Here is a 21,789-nt window from a genome sequence, read left to right on the forward strand (position 1 = left end):
ACTCACCTATAAATCCATAGTATATTGTATAAAGTGCACCTAGGGCCAGTAAATGTAATGTCACTAGTGGACTGCAGCACCTATTCTGCAATCTACTATAGTGACAGTTCGGACATTACTTCAGGCTTACTATTTAGAGCCTGGCTATTGCAGTTTTAAAGTGCAAATTTGGCCGGACAAAATAACTGCTTTTGACATGACAAAATCTTCCTTTTAAATATTTATCAGTCACCCCTAAATAGGCCCTATTGCTTATAAGGAAGGATGCATGGTATTTAAAAGCAAGACATGTACAAGTTTAGCGTTAAATATGTCCTTATCGAGAAAAAGGTCCAAAAGCTATTTCTACCCTAGCAAGGCAGGATGATCCTTTGTAAAAAAAAACCTGTGTCACATCATTACATTTAATAATGCTAAATTCGGTTAGCAAACAGCTACAAATGGGATTCAAAAACTCTTTTATTAGTTATTCTAAATCAAATTTAACAGTAAAACCAAACTTTCAATAACTATAAAGGAAAATGTACATTTAGAAAGTTACCTTTTCCCTTCCTTAAAGCCTTTGGCGGCCCATTTGCATAAGTTCAAACTGTCATCAGGAAGCGAGGTAGCCCCCATGATTAAGTGGGAAACTGCTCACAGAGCAGGACAAAGGCCTTCGGTGTGTGGAGGTGTTGTTCTTTTGGCATGATGGACAGTGGGCTGTGCCCAGGATGTGGAGTCACTTCACAGAGACCTATCCTGTCACAGGCAAATATTAGCTGACACTTGGGCTGGCCCTTCCTTTGTTCCCCTAGTTGGACAGGCACCAATCCTAGTGGGAGAAGAGCACCCCCCAGACCTCGTTCAGATTGACCACAGAGGAGGGGTTGCTCATTTCCATGATCAAGCCTCTGGTAGTGACGCACAAGGTCTGCACCCGGGGGCCGAATAGTTCTGCCATCTTCGTTTTAAGTACAGAAGGACACTGTGGGATTGCTTGCAGTAGGGTCCTCAGGAAATGCTGCAAATAAAAAGAGGATATGGCTACCCCTTGGATCTTTTATCCCATTAGTTAGGAAGGAGCCAAAAGTCACCCCCACACTCAGGCAGGTGCCGGAAATAAACGTGGCACGCACCGTACCCTAGAAGACCAGAAGAAGACTGATCCTGCTGAGTGAGACCTGAGAAGTGCCTAGTAGACTGGAACTGCTCTCCAGCTTGTACCCAGGATAAATAAGTGAACTTGAAGGGCCATATGGCTAAACTTTTATTCAAACTGCAGGAACACAACATGATAAAGGAGGCCTTTCGTGCAACTGGCTGATGACCAACTGGACCAACCCAGGACCATGATGGTGGTTTCTGCTGGAGTGAATAAAGATTCACTCCAGCAGAAGCCATGTAGTCCTCAAAGTCCTGGAATATTTGTCTGTGTCAACGTGTACTACTCCTAGCATCTCCTGAAACCTGGAACCTTGAAAGTGTTTGGCTCCAGAGACCTCCGGATGACCAAGCCAAACCTTCTAGGCCAGTTCGATAAAGGTGCATTGTGCTTGGCTGAAGATTCAGGCTTCTCCTGTTTGGAGTTTGAATGCAGCAGAAAATCCGATTCAGCAGGACCTCACAGAGAAGGTATCCAGCTTCATGGAGCCGTCTTCAGCTACATTCTTGTCCCACTGGAGGAATCCACAGCCCCCCCCCCACCCCCCCCAAAAACCAAAAAAACAAACAATGTTCAAACATAGAAATCTTCACCGGGCAAAGGTGCCAAAAGTATCATTGGGCACGATTTTCAAATTTCTCCAGCTTGAAGCTTACCTACCAAAAATCAACGGCTTCATCAGGACCTCATTCAATAGCTATCTGACAAAGTGGAGCCCTCCTCGGACAGAGCCTTCTGCCTTGCACCACTGAAGATAGTTGATTTTCCTGTCACAAACTAATTGCAGAGTTAAAACTTCTGACTGGGTCGAACCTGGTTTCTATATTTGACCCATGCTACATCTCAGTCAGCCTCATATCATGCCTAGGTGCTGGTCTACCAAATCCAGTTCAATACAGTTTGGAGCTGAATGCTTTTTGGTGCTATTTTTCACCATAAAATTTTTAAATATTCATAACTCTGGTTCCCCTTATTTAATATTTGGCATTTGAGACATTTTTTTTACTACAATTTACTCAAATATTTTACACTTATTTGGAGTTTTGCTTGTGTTGTAGTTTGACTTCATTACTGTTTTGGTACTACATAAATACTTAGCACATTGCCTCTAATTTAGACCTTATGCCCTGTGCCGTAGCTACTGGGGGTTGAATGGAGGGGCATACAGTGCATTACAGTGTCGAAGAGTGGAGTAAAGTGTTGTGAAGTAGAGTGAAGTCAAGTGGAGAGAAATGGAATTGAGTGGCGTAAAGAGGTGGAGAAGTTGAGTGAAGAGGTGTAGTGTGGCATACATTCATACAGTAGTGTCAGAGTGGAGTTGTGGAGTAGAGTGGCGTAGAGTGGTGTAGAATACAGTGGAGTAGAGGGTTAGAATGGAGCAACAGAGAGGAGCAACGCAGAGAGCAGTGTCATAGAGGAGCGTAGAATACAGTAAAGTGTTGTAGAGTGGATTAAAATGTTGTGAAGTGGTGTCATGTGTTGTAGGGTGCAGTAAGTGGCATGGAGTGTAATAGAATTGAGTGGCGTGGAGTGGTATAGAGTGGCGTAGAGAGGAATAGAATTGCCTATAGGAGAGTAGCATAATGCTGTAGGGTGTACTCACAGAATGTATGCTTGAAGTGGAGCACAGTGGAGTGGTGGAGTGGAGCGTCATAGAATGGAGTGGCACTGAGTGGACTATAGTAGAACGTCAGTGTCACAGAATGGATTTTCGTGGAGTGGCAGAGTGGGTTGGGGTGGTGTAAAGTGTCACAGAGTAAAGTTACGTGGGGTGGACTAGCATGGAGTGGCCTAACCTTGAGCAGATTAGGGTGGTGTAGAGTCGGGAGGTGTTGATTGGCAAAGTGGCATAGAGTGGAGCAGCACAGAGTGACGTATGCATCCTGTTGTAGCGCACTGCCATTACAGAAAACACATTTTCGATTGAAATGACTATTACATTTGCATAGACATACAGTTTTATTGATAAAACTATACCCTGCACAAACAACAATGCGTGGGAATGGCATTACCTAGTGTATTGATTTGTTTTGATTGTATTAGATTATTTGTTTTCATCACACTTCAGAATAACGAAAAAAATGCTTTATTTGTACTTTCCTAATTTTATCATATTCTGAAATATTTGCACAGTTCATTTAAAGATGTTTAAATTGCCCACACCTTAAAAAGATACTCTGCCTAACAGAAGTTCAATCTGATCATGATTGAAAAATAGATGAGCTCCACACTCTGTCTGAAGTAATGGAAGGCAATCATTGAGAAGCGTTCCCTTGATGATGGATGACTTTCCCACTGAGTGTGCTGAGCCAGTTAACAATTTCCAATTTTCAGAAATGTTCTATTTCAGAAGCATCGTTTTCAAAAAGAATCAAAAACACAATCCAGTTCTTAATACATGTAAATATAAAGAAGAAGCGTACCTTTGTTAATTAGGCAGTAGCTGTGTATCTCGAGTACAACATCCACAAACACGTGCCATAATACAAAACCAGTCAGCATGTATGTGTCCCAGGGGTCTGGGAGGTTGAGCGCTGGTACGTCCATTCCAAGGAACATTGCCACCACTAAACATAGAAACAGACGTGAACACATACAAAACATTTATATTAACCAAGAATAATGCACATTGCAAATAAACCACCATGTCCAACAATTGTATTGAGGCTTTACACCTAGGAAAAACTTGATGCAAAAATTGGATAGTTCAATGTAACGAATAGTTTCTTACCTGTCGGTGTAGTTTTGCAGCTTGAAAATCTTTCTGGATTCACTATGCTGTGCATATTCCGCAATCTGGTGGTTGGGTCCGGAATCGTAGTCTTTTTTTTTTTTTTTGTCGTAGCCCAGGTGGGCGTCGACGTCCCACCATTTGGTGTACCTTCGGTGACGTCGGCGTGCTTCCGGCGGAAGCTACCACCCTTGGGCGCCATCTTCGGATTCTTTTTTCTGTCTCTTTTTCCTTTTTTGTCTTTGTAGTGAATCCATGGCTATGTTTGTTGATCGTTTTTCAACGTTAGTCTTTCCACTTATCATGTAATTGTTCCAACTTGCTTTCTTTTCCATCTGTTTCCACCCTCATCTTTCTGGCGGAGGCGGGTGGGTTCGCTAGTGAATCCAGAAAGATCTTCAAGCTGCAAAACTACACCGACAGGTAAGAAACTATTTGTTTTGCAGCGTGAATCTTTCTGGATTCACTATGCTGTGCATAGATTTTGTAGCGGTTTTCGTTACTTTTGTGGCACTTGGGTGGAAGATGAGCGTTGGTTGTTGAAAATATTTTGAAGCACTTTTTGCCCTACTTGTGCTTCTTTGTTCATCTGTACATCCACGCAATAGGGCTTAGTGAAAGTGTGCACTGAAGCCCATGTTGCCGCCAGGCATATGTCCTGAATTGGTGTGTTGGCCAGAAAGGCAATTGTTGCTCCTTTCTTCCTGGTGGAGTGGGCCTGTGCCCCTCCTGTTAGCTCCTGGCCAGCTTGTTTGTGGCAGAATTGAATGGTCTGTGCGATCCATCTAGCTATGGTGTTTTTAGTTACTGGTTTGCCCATGTAACTGTTTGCGAAGGACACGAAGAACTGTTTTGTCTTCCTGTGTTCCTTCTTTCTTTCAATGTAGTGCATAACAGCCCTTCTTGCGTCTAGGGTGTGGAGCGACCTCTCAGCGCTTGTGGTGGGGTTTTGGAAGAAGCTAGGGATCTGAATACTCTGATTCATGTGGAACCTTGACACCACCTTTGGCATGAAGTGAGGGTCAGTTCTCATCACGACCCTGTCACTGTATATCTGGATGTAGGGTTCCTGCAGTGTGAGTGCCTGCAGCTCGCTCACCCTTCGTAGCGAGGTGATTGCTACCAGAAAAGCTGTCATCATTGTCAACATTTGCAGTGATGCTTTATGGATGAGTTCGAAAGGTGCTTTCATGAGCTCCGTCAGTACCACATTTAAGTTCCAGGCCGGTGGCGGCATTCTTTTTGGCGGCGCTATTCTTTTAGCTCCTTCCAGGAATCTTTTTACGACTTGGGATGTGAAGAAGCTTCTCCCCGTTTCTCCTCTTGTGTATGCCACAATCGCTGCCAGGTGCACTCTCAGCGAGGATGAGCTTAGCTTAGCCTTAATTGGGTGCGTGAGATACCTTAGCACCGTGGATTCCTTGGTCAGTTTCCTTTGGAGCTGTTTCTTGCAACACCATTGAGTGAATCTTTTCCATTTTTCCCATAGCACTTGCGTGTGCTGGGCCTTCTTGCCTCTCGCAGCACCCGCAGGCTGCTCTCTGGTAGTTTTAGGTGTGCGAATTCTAAGTCCTCAGGAGCCAGGCTGAGAGGTTGAGGCTCTCTGGCTCTGGGTGTAGGATTTCTCTGTTTTTCATGGAGAGTAGGTCTCTTCTTTTTGAGAACTTGTGGGGGGGGGGCCTGCGCCATCTCCATTATCTGAGAGAACCAGGTCTGTCTGGCCCATTGTGGTGCCACAAGGATGAGCGTCATGTTGCTCTTCATGCATTTGTTGAGAACCCTGGGGATCAGAGGTATCGGGGGAAAAGCGTAGGCAAATGTTTTTGACCAGCTTATCCATAGGGCATTCCCCTGGGACAGTGCCTCTGGTTGCCTGGATGCAAAGTATTGGCATTTTGCATTCCGGTGTGTTGCAAATAGGTCTATTGTTGGGGTGCCCCATTTCCTGAATAGACTCTCTGTTTCCTGACTGTTGAGTTCCCACTCGTGGGACGCTGAAGCCTGCCTGCTGAGCCAATCCGCTTCTACATTGTCCTTCCCTGGCAGGTGTATGGCTAGCAAGTCTATTTTTAGTGGTATACCCATTTCCATATCTCCTGTGCCAAGTTTGACAGAGGGAACGATTGAGTTCCCCCCGGTTTGTTTATATAAAACATCGTTGTGGTGTTGTCTGTTTGTATTAGCACCTTCTGGTTGTATAGGTGTTTCTGAAAGGCCTTGAGGGCTAGCAACACCGTTTTCAGTTCCAGGTAGTTGATGTGCCTTACTGCGTCTGTAGGGCTCCACAGACCCCTCACTCTGAGCCTGTTCATGTGTGCGCCCCACCCGTTCTGGGATGCGTCTGTGGTGATGGTCACTGTTGGGTCCGGTGGTGTTAGAGGTTTCCCTTCTGTTATTCTCTCCTTGGTCCACCACCTTATCTCTTCCTGCACCCTGTGTGTTACAACCACTAGATCCTCTCAACTTCCTGTAGCTTGTGACCATTGTTGTTGCAGCCACTCTTGGAGTGGTCTCATTTGCAGGCGTACATTGGGGACCAGGTGTATGCATGATGCCATCATCCCCAAGATCTTGCTCACAGTCCTCACTGTCAGAGCTCGCCCCTTCTGGTAGTGACGTGTCTCCCTCAACAGACTGAGCGTTCTCTTCTCGCTCGGTAGGACTCTGCATTGGACGGTGTCGATCTGGGCTCCCAGGAAGATCTTCACCTGCTCTGGTTCCATCGAGCATTTTCCCCAGTGTATGGAGAACTCCAGGTTTGCTAGCGTTCTTGTCACCTGTTCTGCATGCTCTTTGCATGTCCTGTAACAGCTTGCCTTTACCAGCCAGTCGTCGAGGTAGGGGTACACGTGTATCCCCTTTCTTCTTAGGTGTGCGGCCACTGCCGCGAGGCATTTGGTAAACACCCTTGGTGCGGACTTTAGGCCGAAAGCCAGGGTCGTGAACTGGTAGTGATCCTTGTTTACTGTGAACCTTAGCATGTGCTTGTGCTGCCTGTTCATGGGGATATGCAGGTACGCATCTTTGAGGTCTATGGTAGACAAGAAGTCTCCGGCTTTTATCTGTGGGATGACCTCTTGTAGGGACGTCATTTTGAATTTTTGAGTTTTGACGTATTTGTTCAGGAACCGTAGGTCCAGGATGGGTCTTAGACTTTCGTCCACTTTTGGCACTAGGAAGTAGTTTGAGTATACTCCCTTGTTCCGTTCTTTGAAAGGCACTCTTTCGATGGCCGCTTTGAGGAGCAGTTCTTGGGCTTCCTCTTGCAGTAGTTGCAGCTCTCTTCCCGAGTGCTGTCTTTTCTTTGGTTTTCTGTTTGGAGGCTTCCTTTCCAACTCTATGCAGTATCCGAACTGCATAATATTGAGTATCCATTTGTCTGTTGTTATTTTTCTCCACTCCTGGAAAAAAATCTTAATCTTCCTCCTACCAGCGTTACATGTTCCTTTGTGTCTTGTCCGTGTAGCCCTCTCTTCTTTGTTTTTCCGTGCTCCTCCCTCGGAGGGTTTGGGTGGCGGAGCACCTTCTCTCGTCTGAAGTCACTTAGAGGGGGGTTGCTCACCGCCTCTCCTTCTCTGGCCCCGTCCATTTCCTCTTGACCGAAAGCACTGGCCCCTGCTTTGGTAGTTCCAGCCTTGCCTCTGCTGGCTCTGGTGGCCTTGGTTGTCACTCTGTTGCCCCTGGTGGAAACTCTGGTGAGAATCTCCTCGCTGATTTCCACCTCGGCCGTTCGGCCTCCGTGTAGGGGTGCCCCTTCTCATCCCTCTGAACTGCAGGGCCCCCATGGACCTTGCCGTCTCGTTGTCCTTCTTCAGTTGGGTGAGCTTATCATCAACTGGGGCTCCGAACAGTGTTTCACCGTTGAAGGGTGTGTTCAGGATGTTATTCTGAACCTCAGTCTTGAATCCTGAGATCCTGAGCCAGGCTTGCCTTCTTTCTGTGATGCCTATGGCCATCAGTCTGCTGGATGTTTCTGCCCCATCCAAGGCTGTCTTCAGGCACGAATTGGCGATGCTCTTCCCCAAGGTGTGATGCCCTCTCACGGTATTGTTCCGGGAGGTGCTTGAGCAACTGTGCCATTTCATCCCAATGCTGGTATTGATGCCTATTCAGGAGGGCGTTGGAATTCGCCATCCGCCAGTGCGTTGCGGCGTTCCTCTCAATCTTCCTGCCAGTTAGATCCATCCTCCTGCTTTCTTTGTCAGGTGGGGGTCCAGACATTGTTGGGACGTTTGCCCTTTTCCTGGCCGTTGCAGCGATTATAGAATCTGCTGTGACGGATCCCTTGATGTAAGCTGGGTCTTGTGAGGAGAATTTGTATTTCTTCTCTGTCCTCGGCGTTACAGATCTGCATGTAGCCGGGTTCTTTCGACGTCGAAGTCGAAGGCCCTTTTTCGGGGGCTTGCTTCGATGGCCTTTGCTTTTCGCTGGCCTTCTGCCTCCGGGAGTCCTTCTCGGAGGATCCGCTGGGCTCTTTTTCGGAGGATGCAGCTTCGGTCGTCGATTTGTTCGGCGCCGGTGCTCCTTTCGAGGCTCTGTGCTCAGACTTTCGAGAGTCTGCCTCAGGTTTTCGAGGCCCTGTGGGAGTTTTCGGGGTCGTAGACTCTCCTACCTTATCAGGCGTTTTCTTATCGGTCTCAGCGACCGTGAAGTCATCTGGGCCTTCGGCGATGTTGTCCTCGTCGTCGGTGGAGAGGCCAAGTTCATAAAGCGTCGGGGCTTGGCCCTTGCCCTGCATCGTGTGGTGAGCCGTCCTCTGTCTTTCTCGAATTCGGAGTGTCTTCGGCTTGAAGACGGAGCCGGTGTTGCAGTCTCTGCTCTCGTGGTCGATTGGCAGGCAGAGGTTTCAGACTGGGTGCTGGTCCTTCTGTGCGAACTTGTGGTGGCAGTTCTTGCAGAATTTAAAGGGCGTCTTGTACATCCCTGCGCTCAGGGGGCCCCCTGTGTGCGCATTCCTTGAAGGACGTCGAAGATTTCGAAGTTCTCTCCTTTCTTCGTCGTCTCCTCTCTAAAGGTCCTCTTCTGTCGATGGTCTCAGGTGTTCACCTGTGAATATTTGCTGTATTTTCTTCTTTCCTCCTCCAAAACTTCTGGAGCTTCACGCGACGATCCAGACCCAACGGCGGAAAAAAGAATCTGAAGATGGCGCCCAAGGGTGGTAGCTTCCGCCGGAAGCACGCCGACGTCACCGAAGGTACACCAAATGGTGGGACGTCGACGCCCACCTGGGCTACGACAAAAAAAAAAAAAAAGAGAGAAAAAAGACTACGATTCCAGACCCAACCACCAGATTGCGGAATATGCACAGCATAGTGAATCCAGAAAGATTCACGCTGCAAAACTTACATCACTACAATTCAGAGTTGTTCAAACGACTTCAGCGAGACAATAGTGTTGCTGAAAAAAAGATGAGATTACATCGCCTAGTAGGCTAATCATTTGTGTCATTGTCGATTCCCTAATGCTGAAAATGTCGTAGGGGCATGGTACTGTCAGTCATAATGCACAAAAAGGAGTCAGCCCCCGACACAACTATTTGGGTAAATACATTAATTAATTAGTGTCTGGAGAATGTGGTTAGAAATCATTGGACAACAATACTAGAGAAGAAATTCTCTGATCTTTTGCCATGATCTAAATTGGCATCGCTGTAGAGTAGGGTTCAAACAGTCAAGATGATGGTAGCTCCAAGGTTTAGTTATATTTTTGGAATGCTAATGTTGTGTGTGCCACCAGCCAGAATGAGATGGATTGATTTAATTATCAAATTATTTCTTTGGAGAAGCAGGAGGGCAGCATATCCCAGTTTAGAGGCATCAAAGTGGCATGCAGAGAGCTCAACAGGGAGCCAGAGGCTTCTGTATATAGAATCATACTGGCTACAGCATCTATTGACTCCAGCTGCCTATATATTACAATCATGTAGGAAAGAGTCTGTGTGGGTGGAAAGGGACATCTTTTACAGAATGGGTGACAATTGTATTCTGCAAAAATAGCCCACAATTGTGGCCAGGGTACAATTTGATATTACATTTATCAGTGTATGGCTGGCTTAGGGATAAAGAGATGTGCCGGTGTGCCGGTGTGCCGGTGTGCCGATATGGTGGAACAGCGAGTCTTGTGGGAGGAATGGAGATATGCTGCAAGGTATGGTTGAATAAAGTCAGTGTGAAGACAGATTATGTCTGATCAGAGGGGGCACTTCGGAAAATAGGTTGAACTTAGTTTTATCTACTCCATCTTAAATCTGGACATACCACCAATCGTGTCACTGCCCGTCTCAGTTGCCAGTCCAGTGACCGACTGACCTGCATCATTCACCCATCCTTAAGTACCTACAGATGGGGGGCTTAACTAGGGGTAATGTCTCTGGCCTCTAAGATTCTCAAAGATCGCTAATTTTCTCAAACTGACGAACTATGCCCATAAAATGTGGTGGGAATAGAGGCTTTCAGTCCAGGTCATAGAAGAGTCACAGCCTGGGGTGGGGGGGATGTCTCCAAGATACAGGTCATAAATTTAGATACTTCAAATTTCCCACCAGCGGCACAGGTCAGCAGCATCTTGCCATGAACAGTTCTTAATTTAAGCCAGAGGTTTCCGGTGCTGGGCACCAGCATTTCATTTCCTACAAAGGCACTTATAACAGTCTGCCTCCTGGTGGCACTATTTGTTTAATTTATAGATGAGCCCAGACAACAGTTGTTAATTAATTTAATATACATTCACCTGCCGCTCAAGTCATTCTCATAGCATTGGTGGGCTGGAATAGTCTGAATTGTAACACTTGTAGGAGTGTAATGGTTAGTAGTTGTGGTAGTTCTGTAATTGGTAGCAAGCAGCTTTTTTTTTTCTTACAAATTAAGTACTGAGCATGTTATAAATAAGTCACATTTTTCTTGATTGTGCCAGGCGCACCTTTTAAAAGGTGCCCCCAGCGCAATTAAGGAAAATGTGCCATATTAGAATACATGTGCTGTCCTAGGGTCAGCGCATTCCGGTGAAAAACGGAGCGGATGCTTTGAAGCTGCTCAGTGTTTCAGAGTGCAGGCAGCAACCTGCCTGCACTTTTCAAGGGGATTAGAAATCCCCTTGCAGGCAGGTACAATAAGTGCCTGCACCTGCCTGCAAGGGGATCCCTGGGCAGGTGCATAGAACCCCTTTTCTCCCTTCCAGTGGGCTATCAGGAGGTGCACGGACAGTGTGCCATCTTTTAGGTGGCACACTATCAGTGCGCCTCTTGGCAGCTACTTTGTCTCTGCACCCCCGTCTGTGATATGATGCAGGCGCAAAGGGATTTCCTCATTTCTATGGGGCCACGCCTCCATGCAAATGAGGGAACGCCCTCTTGAGAAAGCACTGATGCTGTATGTGCGCCAGCGCTTTCAATATTACAGAAGGGGCCGCACAAGGGTCTGTGGCCCATTCTATAATACCAAAGTGCCCCAGGGGCACGCAAAGCAGACGCAAACGCCAGTTGCATCCCTGGGGTACTCCTGTAATATGGTTCCTAGGAGGTAATATAGTGGGTATACTGTTTAAATATCCACAACTCTTGCACTATTTTGCTCAGATCTGGGAGAGATTAAGACCATCACTGCCATTCGCCTAGAAGTATAAATGGTACAGTTGCATGATTCTTTTGATCTATCTTCACTACTGTTCCATATCCAGAGATCGTTCTCTACACCACTGGCAGTAGCAAATGAGAGGTTTCTTGAAGCATTAGAGGACAAAGATACTGCCTTCCTTTGCTGGACGTTTGACAGGGACTCATTCAAGCGGATAATTTTGACATGTGACTCATTCGATTGAGTCAGTGCATGTACAAATTTGAAGACGTATGTGTGGATACTTTGGTGCTTATGCGATATCTTGCTATATCCGGCCAAAACAATGTAAATGTAAATGTGGGTATACTTGTAAAGCGCACTATCAGCTGAAAGGTATCTTGGCGCTGTATACGGCTAGAGAACCCTTCCTGGCTTTCCCTGTGAGATGCCCCCTTACTGGGCACCTCCAAGGCGAGGCCAGGCATCCTAGCGCTTTCGGGGCCGTTGTGGAGATTAAGGAAGCTATTGCCCAGAGTTGCAGAGTGGGACCCATGATTAGAGTAGGCACCTAGGTGAGAATTATCGAGTCCGTGGACATTGAGCCCAAGACCCTGCCGCGTCGGGAATTGAACCCTGGTCCCGGGCCAGACCTCAGCCTCAGGGTCTGCCGCTCTACTCGGTGAGCCACACTTCTCCACTACAATAAGCCTTCAGCCCCCATGATATTAGATTACCAATGTATCTACCAGTGTTCCTTAGGACTTTAGAAAATATTGACACATGCAGTTTGCAGTTAGTCTTGTTCTGTACCTATCAGAAATTGTGTGTTACATTGATGCCTTCCTTCAGTGGGCTAATAACAGGCAAGCCAGGGTCAGGCTGTGCAAATAATAGGTGTTACTGGCATGTGGCTCCCACCGACTTATTCCACAATTCGTTTGGAGAAGACTTACAAGCATAATCTTCGGTGTGGTGTGTGAGAAAAGGGGGTGAAGGGTACTGTCGGAGATGTAGATTCCATTATTGTGGGACTGTGGTCTACACACCTCAATCCAGTTGATGGGGAGTTAGTTGTGTTGGGACTTGACACCCTCTCGACCAATGGTCTTATTTCACTACCTGGAACATGAATGTTTACATGAATGGATTTCAAACTTCATCGGAAATGTCTGAAGTTATTATCTGACGTTCACTGGTACAAACAAAATCAAATGAAAACAGACAGAAGTCAGGTCAATTTAGTGGTTTACTCACCAGCGAGTATTCTGGCAGTAGTCCCAGTACTCCAATGAGCCCAGTTAAAGAGCGGCCTTCTACAAAAAAAGAAGGTCATGTGAGGCATATGCACAAAAACTTGCAAATGAAAAGGGAATAATTTTAGAATGACTTTACAGAACAATTGTTTTCCTCGAAACGATCAGCTAAACGGTACAAGTGTTTATTAGGAATAGAAACATAAAATATATAACAATGTAACTCACTAACCATAGGTATTTTGAAACGGCTTACTGCAAAAGAACTGGGCAAAGAACTGATGTCTTTATATGACTAAATCTAGCAGCCCTTTATCCAATTTTACACGTTTCACTGTCACAACACTTTTTCTAAGACTTCGGGGCATTAACATAGAGAACAAATATATATACAAATTCACATGTACAAAATTGCTTTGAAATTAAAAACGGTTATCAATGATTCACCAGATTAAGTGGAGATACAAGTTTAATGAGTTCACCTTCAATCAATGAGTTGGTTATAATGATGTGCATGAGTGAGAGACTGAAAGCTTCACAAATGTGAAATTGTACAGCATTAATCAGTGGGACATTTGACGTAGCTAGAGAGTAAAGCACTTCTATGAGAGACTGAATGCTTCCCCCAGTATAGCTGCAAGGTGTGGGTAAGAAGCACCTATAATCTACTCGTGCCACTGAAGCTTGTTCTTGAAAGGCCAAGCTGCCTCCTATGTATTTGTAAGGCATGTGCGTGCGGCATATTGCTTTTACACGAGACAGTATGTGGCATACTTCAAAGGCCCAATGCTGCAAGGATATGTATGAGGAAGGAAGGTAGATCGAAATGACCGTATAACCCCCATTATAAAACAATTCTGAGACTAGAAGTATGTATTCCAAGACTGTACCTAGAATACCCAAGCCACTCTTTGATATAATTATGATTTGAGCTTCATTAGTCTGTTCCTTCAGATGTATACTTATATTCTGATCGTCATTCACAATCCACAATGAGCCAAAACCACAAGCCATTTACTCAACTAGCTAATACTACCCACAGTTCATACCAGAACCATAAAACCGATGGATACCATACTGTGTTGTCACATTGCGAGAGGCAGCCCCTGCAGCTGGGTCATATCAGGAAGAAAGATGCCACTGGTTTGGTTAGCTTCTCTTCTACTCCTAGTGCATCTTACTTCATGGCAGATGGGAGACTGCAATTTATAGCAGTGTGGAGGAAATCAGAATGAGTTGGTACCAGAGGGTCATCTGCCCCGGCTTTTTAGGTCGCCGCCTACCAGACACTGCAGCTGTGTGGCTAGGCAAAAATACATCTTGGGGACTTTCAGAAAATGGCCCTAGGAATGCATTCCGTCTGTGGCATGGAACTCACGTTTTTTGCCTTTCAATTTGCAGTCTTTTTTTTTGCTATAGGCTGTGCAGCTTGAGTTTGTACACATAGTCAGGGCCGGACTGGCCGTAGCGGGAACCGGGCAATCCCCTGCAAAATCGCCCCTGTAACAAAATCGGCCGAAAACCAGCCTTGGCAAAGAGCTCGGCTCTTGGTTAAATTGCTCAAAAATATGTAGCAATCCTTTGTTCTTAAGAATGGGTAGGAAGGAATGAGAAATGATTTTTCCAACTATTGATGTTGTTGTTTTGTGATTTTGTGTCTTACATGTTGTAAAAAAGTATAATGAATTAAAGAATTCATGAAAAGATATTTAAACTTGTTTCAATTGGATTTGGAGGTGGTATGTAACCAGATACTCAGCTTAATTAATATTTCGGATTTTGTACCTCTGAGTAGGAACTAATTTATGTTGTACCTACTGAAAGTTCCTCATCAATTCCTCCACATCACCCCCCGTTGTTTACCTGAGGCTTATGGCCCAGATATGGTAGGAGGAATAGGGCAAACTCCATTGTTTTGTTATTCAGGATGTGCAGTGGCACAGGGGGCAAAAGGTCAAGGAAACCCACTGAACACTGATTATTGCTATATTTTACTACACAACATGCAGTCACAAGTGCACTTATACTAGGGCCATGATTTGAATGGTGCAGCAGGTGCAGTGGCTCAGTTGCCAAAAGGTTTTGGAAAACCACGGAACACAGATTATTGCTATATTTTACTACTCATCAAGCAAGCAGGAGTGCTTTTTCGGTTCTTTTGTAACCATTACACCCAAAGTAACACACACGGTAAAGCCTCACTGTAATAAAAGCTGTAACCTATTGGCCTTTTCTGTCTACCTACAAATGATGTTGCATTCAGCCTATTTATATGGCACATTTTCACACTTTTTGTATGGTCATAAAATGCTTCAGAATCTGGACACACTAACTGCTTGACAAGGGCATTGTCCTTTCTGTAGCATTAACACTTCAGTCGTTGTAAACACTATAAACACTATATAAATACTTATAACTTACCATATGGCATTCCATACCAAGCATTGGCAAAGCCAATAGGACTTGCATATAAGAGATCTATTGGCTTTGTCAATCTTTTTTAGCCATGTTATACAGCAGTGCTAGCTTAATAGTAGCATAACTGAAAAAAACATGTAAACGCTATAACGTGGACTGTGTCATACAGCTTTCTTTATATATTACTTTCAGCCATTTGCAACATAGCTGAAAATCATTAGCAAAGCCATTAAATCTCACGTAGGCAAGAGCTATTGGCATTGTCAATGCTGGTTTTATAAGCTGTAATGTCTTAAATTTGTAAAACTAATGGAGTACTATAACATTATCTGGAAAAGCAATCTTCTGCGACCTTCACTGGGAATACTCTGCTGGTATAGTAACCATACTATGAAGATGTCAAAGTCTCACTTTTAGGCTCAAAACCAGCTGAATTCTTTTTTGGCCCACAGGTGTCTTAAAACCAATACCAACGCATAAGGCCTTCAGAGTATTGTAACTTATGCAGGTGGATGGATGATTCAAGCAGAGATAGGGACAGTTCACACTTCAGAAGGTGGTGTCAAAATAAACAGGTAAACATTTTCATTTTTTTATTGGAGTGTTGAGATAGTCAATCAAAGGTAATTCTGGCTCCCATGTAAAGTTTTTGAATTATGAGAAGATGGATTTACAGCATTGGCATAAGTGAGCCATTTGCACAGAAACAGATCACTGTGCTACTATCTATTAATTACCTCTAGAAGACAAGATTGGGGGTTGTGAGCTAGTATGAAATGAATCATCACATTCAGCGCAACAAGGATTAAGTTGATAAACTGGTAACAGGTTTTACAAAACGAGTGCATTGGAACCAATGTGAGGTTACGCATAAGACCATCAAAAGGTAATCTGATATGGCTAGATCAATCAATGATGTTGTGCCACATTCAAAATCGGAAGGAACCCTACACTAGAATATTTTCGACAGTTGGGCACCTTTCAAGCAAGAATTCAGTCCAATTTGATCAGACTGGTAGGACCATCATCGGAGCATATTGAGTTAGGGAGATCTTCTATTATTGTTGCCACACTCTGTAATGAAAGCAATATTCCCAAAAGATCAGCGCATAACAAATATCACTCAGTTAGAAGGGACATGTCGTCAATGTTAGAGTTATAAATCAGCATCACATGATGACACAAATATTACAATCGCAATTGTGCTACATATTAAGCACTCAATCACTTCAGTTCACAAAAGGAGGGTTGGGGGACAGGGGAGGGGGCAGATCAAGACCTTGGTGGATTCTTACATTCAATCGCCACGTGATGTATGCAGCCCGGCACAGTAACTGATGATATGCTGATTTATTCCAAATTTTCATTCGTAACAGATATGCCAAAAAACAAATCTTGTGTAGAATGAAAAGACCCAACAAGTGTTCAAAACAACAAAGCCAAACAAAACCGTGTTGGATTCATGGAATCCAGTTTGTAAAGTCAGTTTCACAGAATCAAAACACAAACAGACAGAACATCTCTGGACTGAAAACTTGAAATGCAACAAAGAAAAAGACAGGACGCCATTGTAAGCACCTAGGATCCTGATCAATCTCATCAATCTTCATAAAAGCTCCAACCCACCTTCATTCAGAGATGAGCAGACGACAAACATCAAATAGCATTGCATCTCAGCGCCTTAGGTAGCTCCATAACCAATAATTTCCGTAGCCTCAGTACCTTTTAACGCTGCAAATGATCCTGGATCATACTCCATGCTACTGGCATTGTTCAGTCCTCTAGTGCCTCAGCTAGGTAGGCATTTTATAAATGCACACATAACAGAATTGAAAATAACGGTTGAGGGAATGGGACTGTCAGACTCAAATATCTAAAGAAGTATGGGGACATCTCAGCGGAACATTTGAGAATCCTTAGTGTAAAAGAAAATGTAAGACAAATTGAACAAATGTAGAGGATTGGGGTAAGTGGAGTCACAGGGGATCCCATCTAGGACATTTTCTGAAATCATCAAGGGCATAAAATAATTACTCATTTAGTACTGCTCGCTCTTTTGTAAATTAATCGATAATGGTTTAGAAAATAAAATATTTATAAACATAACACTATATAGTCCTATTAATTTATGGCTTAAGACCGACGACATTAGCACACTATCAAAAATAGTAATTTCATGTAGCTGCACAGTACCTTATAGAGTCTGGAGGAGGTCTGAAGACTGCCATAATCAGCTGGATTACTGCCAAGGCCATGACGATACAGCCAATGTACGGATGATAACCAGCTCTCTGCAAATATTACAGCAAGACACTTCAAATGATATCAAAGACAATGTCTATAAAATTCATGAATTATGGGTAAACATTTTCTTTTTTACTGCAGAAACTTTTGCACAGATATAAACTAGTTCACAAAAAGGAAATATTTGATTTTGAGTGGACAATTTTCTTTCAAGATTCAAATTATACAAATATTTGCCTGGTAAAAGCTCAGGGTTACTACTGAGGCATCACTTTGCTGCGCTCAAATGATGAAAGGTGAGGCTATAAGAACATTGAAGACAGACCAAACTGGACAGCAATCAGGTCTTTAATGGCTTCCAAAACATCTTTTTATTCTGGATTGCCCAAAGACAGGATGGATAGGCAGTTCACAGCTGAGATGGTAGAGCATTTAAGCACCCAACACCCATGCAGATTTATTTGGTATGCAAGTCATTAACAATTGAACTATGCACGTAAAGGGGAAACACGTCCTCCTGGTAAATGCAACATTCAGAAGGAACTTTAGGAAAGATCAAAGAGTGCACACATTTAATGTCAGTGGCAGACCAGCGTTCAAATGGATTATGTGCAAACTGTAAAGTAATCAATTATGACAAGATAATGCCTCTCGGTTTGGAGAAAAAGATTATGCGAGCCATGGAAATGATGCTTCACCAGTGTGGAGTTCAGAGACAGTCTTCCTTAAGGTTGCTAATGCACAATTCCACTATAATGCCTGACCTAGCCAGGTGGGAGATAATGTAGATCTTATTAACCAAGTTCAAGAAGGAAGATTAGTGCTCCTAACACAGGTCAGAAGAACTATATCAACCAATTGTATTTACAATAAGCCATACTAATCAGCTTTATACATGCTTGTAAAATATCAAGATGTCTCTAAACAGTTTAAGAGGGTCACAGGCAAAGTACTCAGAAACCAAGCGGGTAAGTTAAGTAATAGAGAACTAGACACCCTCTGTTGTGAGAGCAGGTCAACTTAGTTTGGGATCAGTAATTGAACTACAATTACTGAGTGCATCAGCTTCAGAAACCAGCAACAAATGAGGTCTACCAAGAGCATAAATGGTCTCTCGTTCAAAAGAATTCTGTTAATCGGAACACATGACGGGAAAGCAAGTCATAATGGACCAGAGTATACTGATTCAACAGAAAGGTGCCCAGAGAAACTGAGGATAGACTAAGCATCCCTACCCTTCAAGGATGAAGAAAGCATATTTTCAGTTCCATGTGGAGGCAAAAGTTCTTTGATTGGGAAAAGCAGTCAAGAATAATTAGGGAGACCAAGGAGTTGTTAAATTATCACTAAAAGGAACACTAAACAGCATACTGAGGCAACAGCTCCTCCCTTTGTAATATGTTGTGCATGCTGTGCTCATGTCCAGCCATCTTGTAGACTTCTAGCTGATCCGGCGTTACAGGCTTGCTGCATTGCTACCTTGTAAGCGATGCCATACCGTAAGCAGACTTTGAATTGGATTGAGCTTACAAACAAGGTGCAAAGACTACAAAGGAAATCGGTTTTGTTGTTCTCCTCCACTTGCTTGCAGCGCCCTGCCATCTGACCTAGGCACACCCTTGTGAAGTTGTGGCCGGCACTTCACTATACCACTCAGCTTGGGGAGCCTAGAGGACGGTGTGTGGCAGGGTGATCGTGCCAGTGCAAGGGCAGTGATGGTTACTTGGGCACCCTCGTGTTGGCATTAGAGCCACCCGAGAAAGTGGGCTTCAGAAAAATGCAGGCGTTATATTAGTGACTCAGTAGATTATAAGGACAATTATTTCATGATCACAAGAGATATTTAAAAGGCCACAAATGACCAAAGGTTAGAGGCAGTGGCTGTGGCAGTACACTGAGGTACATTGAGGAAGGAGGTTGAGTAAACTTGAAAAACATCCTATTCTCCCATTAGTGTTTCGATTTGGGATAAGAAGAGACTTGCTCCTCAGAGCAGATGCCCTGATTAAAGAGTACCCAGTGTTTCTGCCATAAGCATCCTGCCCACAAATATGCAGATGTGAGGGATGCCAGTCATGAGGAAGAGACGCAAGAGGGAATCAAGAAGCCTAGGGGGAAAGGAAATTGGAAAGAAGCAGCAGCCAAGGGAGAAACAAAATGGACAAAACTCCTAAGCATCTATTCACTAGCACCCAAGTGGTGATGGGTCTATGTAAAATCGTAAACTCACTGTATACCTAGCAACTTCAATATGGGAATGTGTAGAGAAACACTTCAAGAAAAACAAAGGGGACTTGTAAGCAATCAGCTTCACCCAGCAAATGGAGAAAATAGCCTTTCAACAATATTCCCCCCCCCCCCGATTCAAACGGATGAAGAGGAAACTATCTTCAGATTCATTTTGAGACCACCCAAATCTACATTTATGTTCTTCTCCCGGTTTCTCACAGATAATGCAGAGAAGCCCTCGTACAACAGACATAACTAATCAAAGGGCAGGGAAGAAGGCAGCTAACTCGCTGCCTCTGCCGACGAAATATGGCGCCCAGACTGGGTCAGCTCGAAGAGAGTGGAAAGTCCAATTTGTTATGAGGACAAACATTAGCATGTACCCCTACAGGTATCCCATACTTAAGTTCTCTGTACCTGATGAAGATAATTCTCCTCCTTATGCAAAAACCTTTACGGGGCATTCTGGATGCAGTGGTAGTAAACAATTAGAGTATGAAAAAACAGATCACCATCCTACTAAAAAGCATTGCCAAAGATCTTAGTTAAATTTATTCCAGCATGCCAGTGTTGGTTAGATTTGAGGTCACCCTAGAAAAAGGAAAAGAAACAAGGGGCTGTAAAGAAAGGGGAAAAATAGCGGCAACCCCCTTCAGTCTTCATCTCTGTGGAAAATTGCCTTGCAGGGTGAACCACAAAAAGTCGCTAAATTAATCTGTGCTCAATCCTGGTTAGCCTGGCACAAAAAGCAGTCAGGCTTAACTTGAAGGCAAAGTGTAAGGTATATTCAGCACACAAACAGTAAGAAAGTGAAACACAACATAAGAAAAATGCCAAACCAATCTAGAAAAAAAAGAGTAAATTCGAATGAATTATTTGACACCAAAACAACAAAATTCCAATCAGTAGTAGCGGAGCCATGAATGTTTAAAGTTTAACATTCAAAATTGCATCCAAAAGATCAAAACGGCAACCATGAACTTCAAGTCACGTGATACCAGGTCAAAGTCGAAAGTTAAGGATGACCACATTGGAGCAGTTTAGGTACAAGCAGTGGACTGGCCCCGGTCAGCGCTTCCATGCAGACTTGGAAACATTTCTGAAGAGAACTATCTGAAAAGGAAAACGTTCAGCAGAGCAAGGCTGCAGAGGTGTCTGAGAGTGAGCTGTTGTGGGATGGCCTTGGGTCAAAGCCACAGTGAAGATTTCTAGGTTCTGACTTTGTCGCCAAAATGGAAGTCAAAAATCTCCAGTGGGATGAGGCAGAAGGCTGTAGGCGAGGACAGTTCCATTAGGTCAGATACCCATTCGGCAAAGGACCACTAAAAAGGATTTGCTGCTGCAGAGGCGGGTGAAGCTGCAAAGTCAATCAGACCGGCGATGCTCCTCGGGCAGATAGGCAGGCAGGTTGGTCTCAATGTCCTCCTAAGCACTTTTCGGCCAAATTTTCTCAGAGTCCTCAGTTTTGGAAAATGAGCATCAGGGCACCAGTAGCACCACAACCAAGGGCCCAGGATTGATGGGACACCTCTTCGGGGTTCATGTCTCACTCAGACGGGGTCCAGGTGTGGGTTCAAGATGGTGAGAGCCTTTTATGTCCATGTGGCTCTGAACAAGAGGCCAGCAAACTATCCCTTGGTTTCACTTCTGGTAATCCAGGGTTCAGATGTGGCTGCAGGGCTCAACAGCAGGGCTTGCCTCTGAGGGTTCAAGGCAGGCTTAAAGAAGCAAAACAGTCCTTCCAGGTACAGCAGCAGCTTGGTAGAGTACACAGCAGATCAAAGCAGCAGGCAGACCTTAGCGTACTTCCACAGGTCCAGCAGTGAACTGAAGAATGGGTCTGGTGGTCCTATTTTTATACCTTGGTGCCTTTCTTCTGGAAGGTGTGAGAAGCTTCTGGAAAAGTTCTTTGAAGTGCAAGAAATTTCTTGACTCCCCTGTCCTGGTTCCAAGGTAGCTACAGTGACAACACAGGGCTGTTAAGCCCTTTGTATGGAGGCAGAGCACAAGCTATTCAGGTGTAAGTGGGACTGTGCTCTGCTTCACCCCCTCCCATCATCCTGCCAGCAGATGGACTATTCAGACACACCCAACCCCTCTAATGTGAGACCGTCTGGGAGGAATTCACAAAGTCCAACTGCCAGTTACACCCAGTCATGTGGCCCAGGGCAGGCTGCAGGCACCAAAAGGTTAAGGGCAGGAAAAATACAACTTTCT

General features: G+C 44.5%; 1 protein-coding gene across 2 annotated transcripts in view; it reads right to left on the reverse strand.

Annotated features, from left to right (window-relative positions):
- The window catches only part of FRRS1 (ferric chelate reductase 1), a 293,084-nt gene that overhangs the window by 53,072 nt on the left and 218,223 nt on the right, over positions 1-21,789 (reverse strand). For both annotated transcript variants that reach the window (XM_078644299.1, XM_078644307.1), the window contains exons 12-14: positions 17,293-17,390; positions 12,683-12,741; positions 3,568-3,711 (exon numbers count right to left, since the gene is read on the reverse strand). In XM_078644299.1, coding sequence (XP_078500425.1) covers positions 3,568-3,711; positions 12,683-12,741; positions 17,293-17,390 — 301 coding nt within the window. The remainder of the gene's footprint in view (positions 1-3,567; positions 3,712-12,682; positions 12,742-17,292; positions 17,391-21,789) is intronic.

This window comes from Lissotriton helveticus, chromosome 1_1, assembly GCF_964261635.1.
Source record: "Lissotriton helveticus chromosome 1_1, aLisHel1.1, whole genome shotgun sequence".
Lineage (NCBI taxonomy): Eukaryota > Metazoa > Chordata > Amphibia > Caudata > Salamandridae > Lissotriton > Lissotriton helveticus.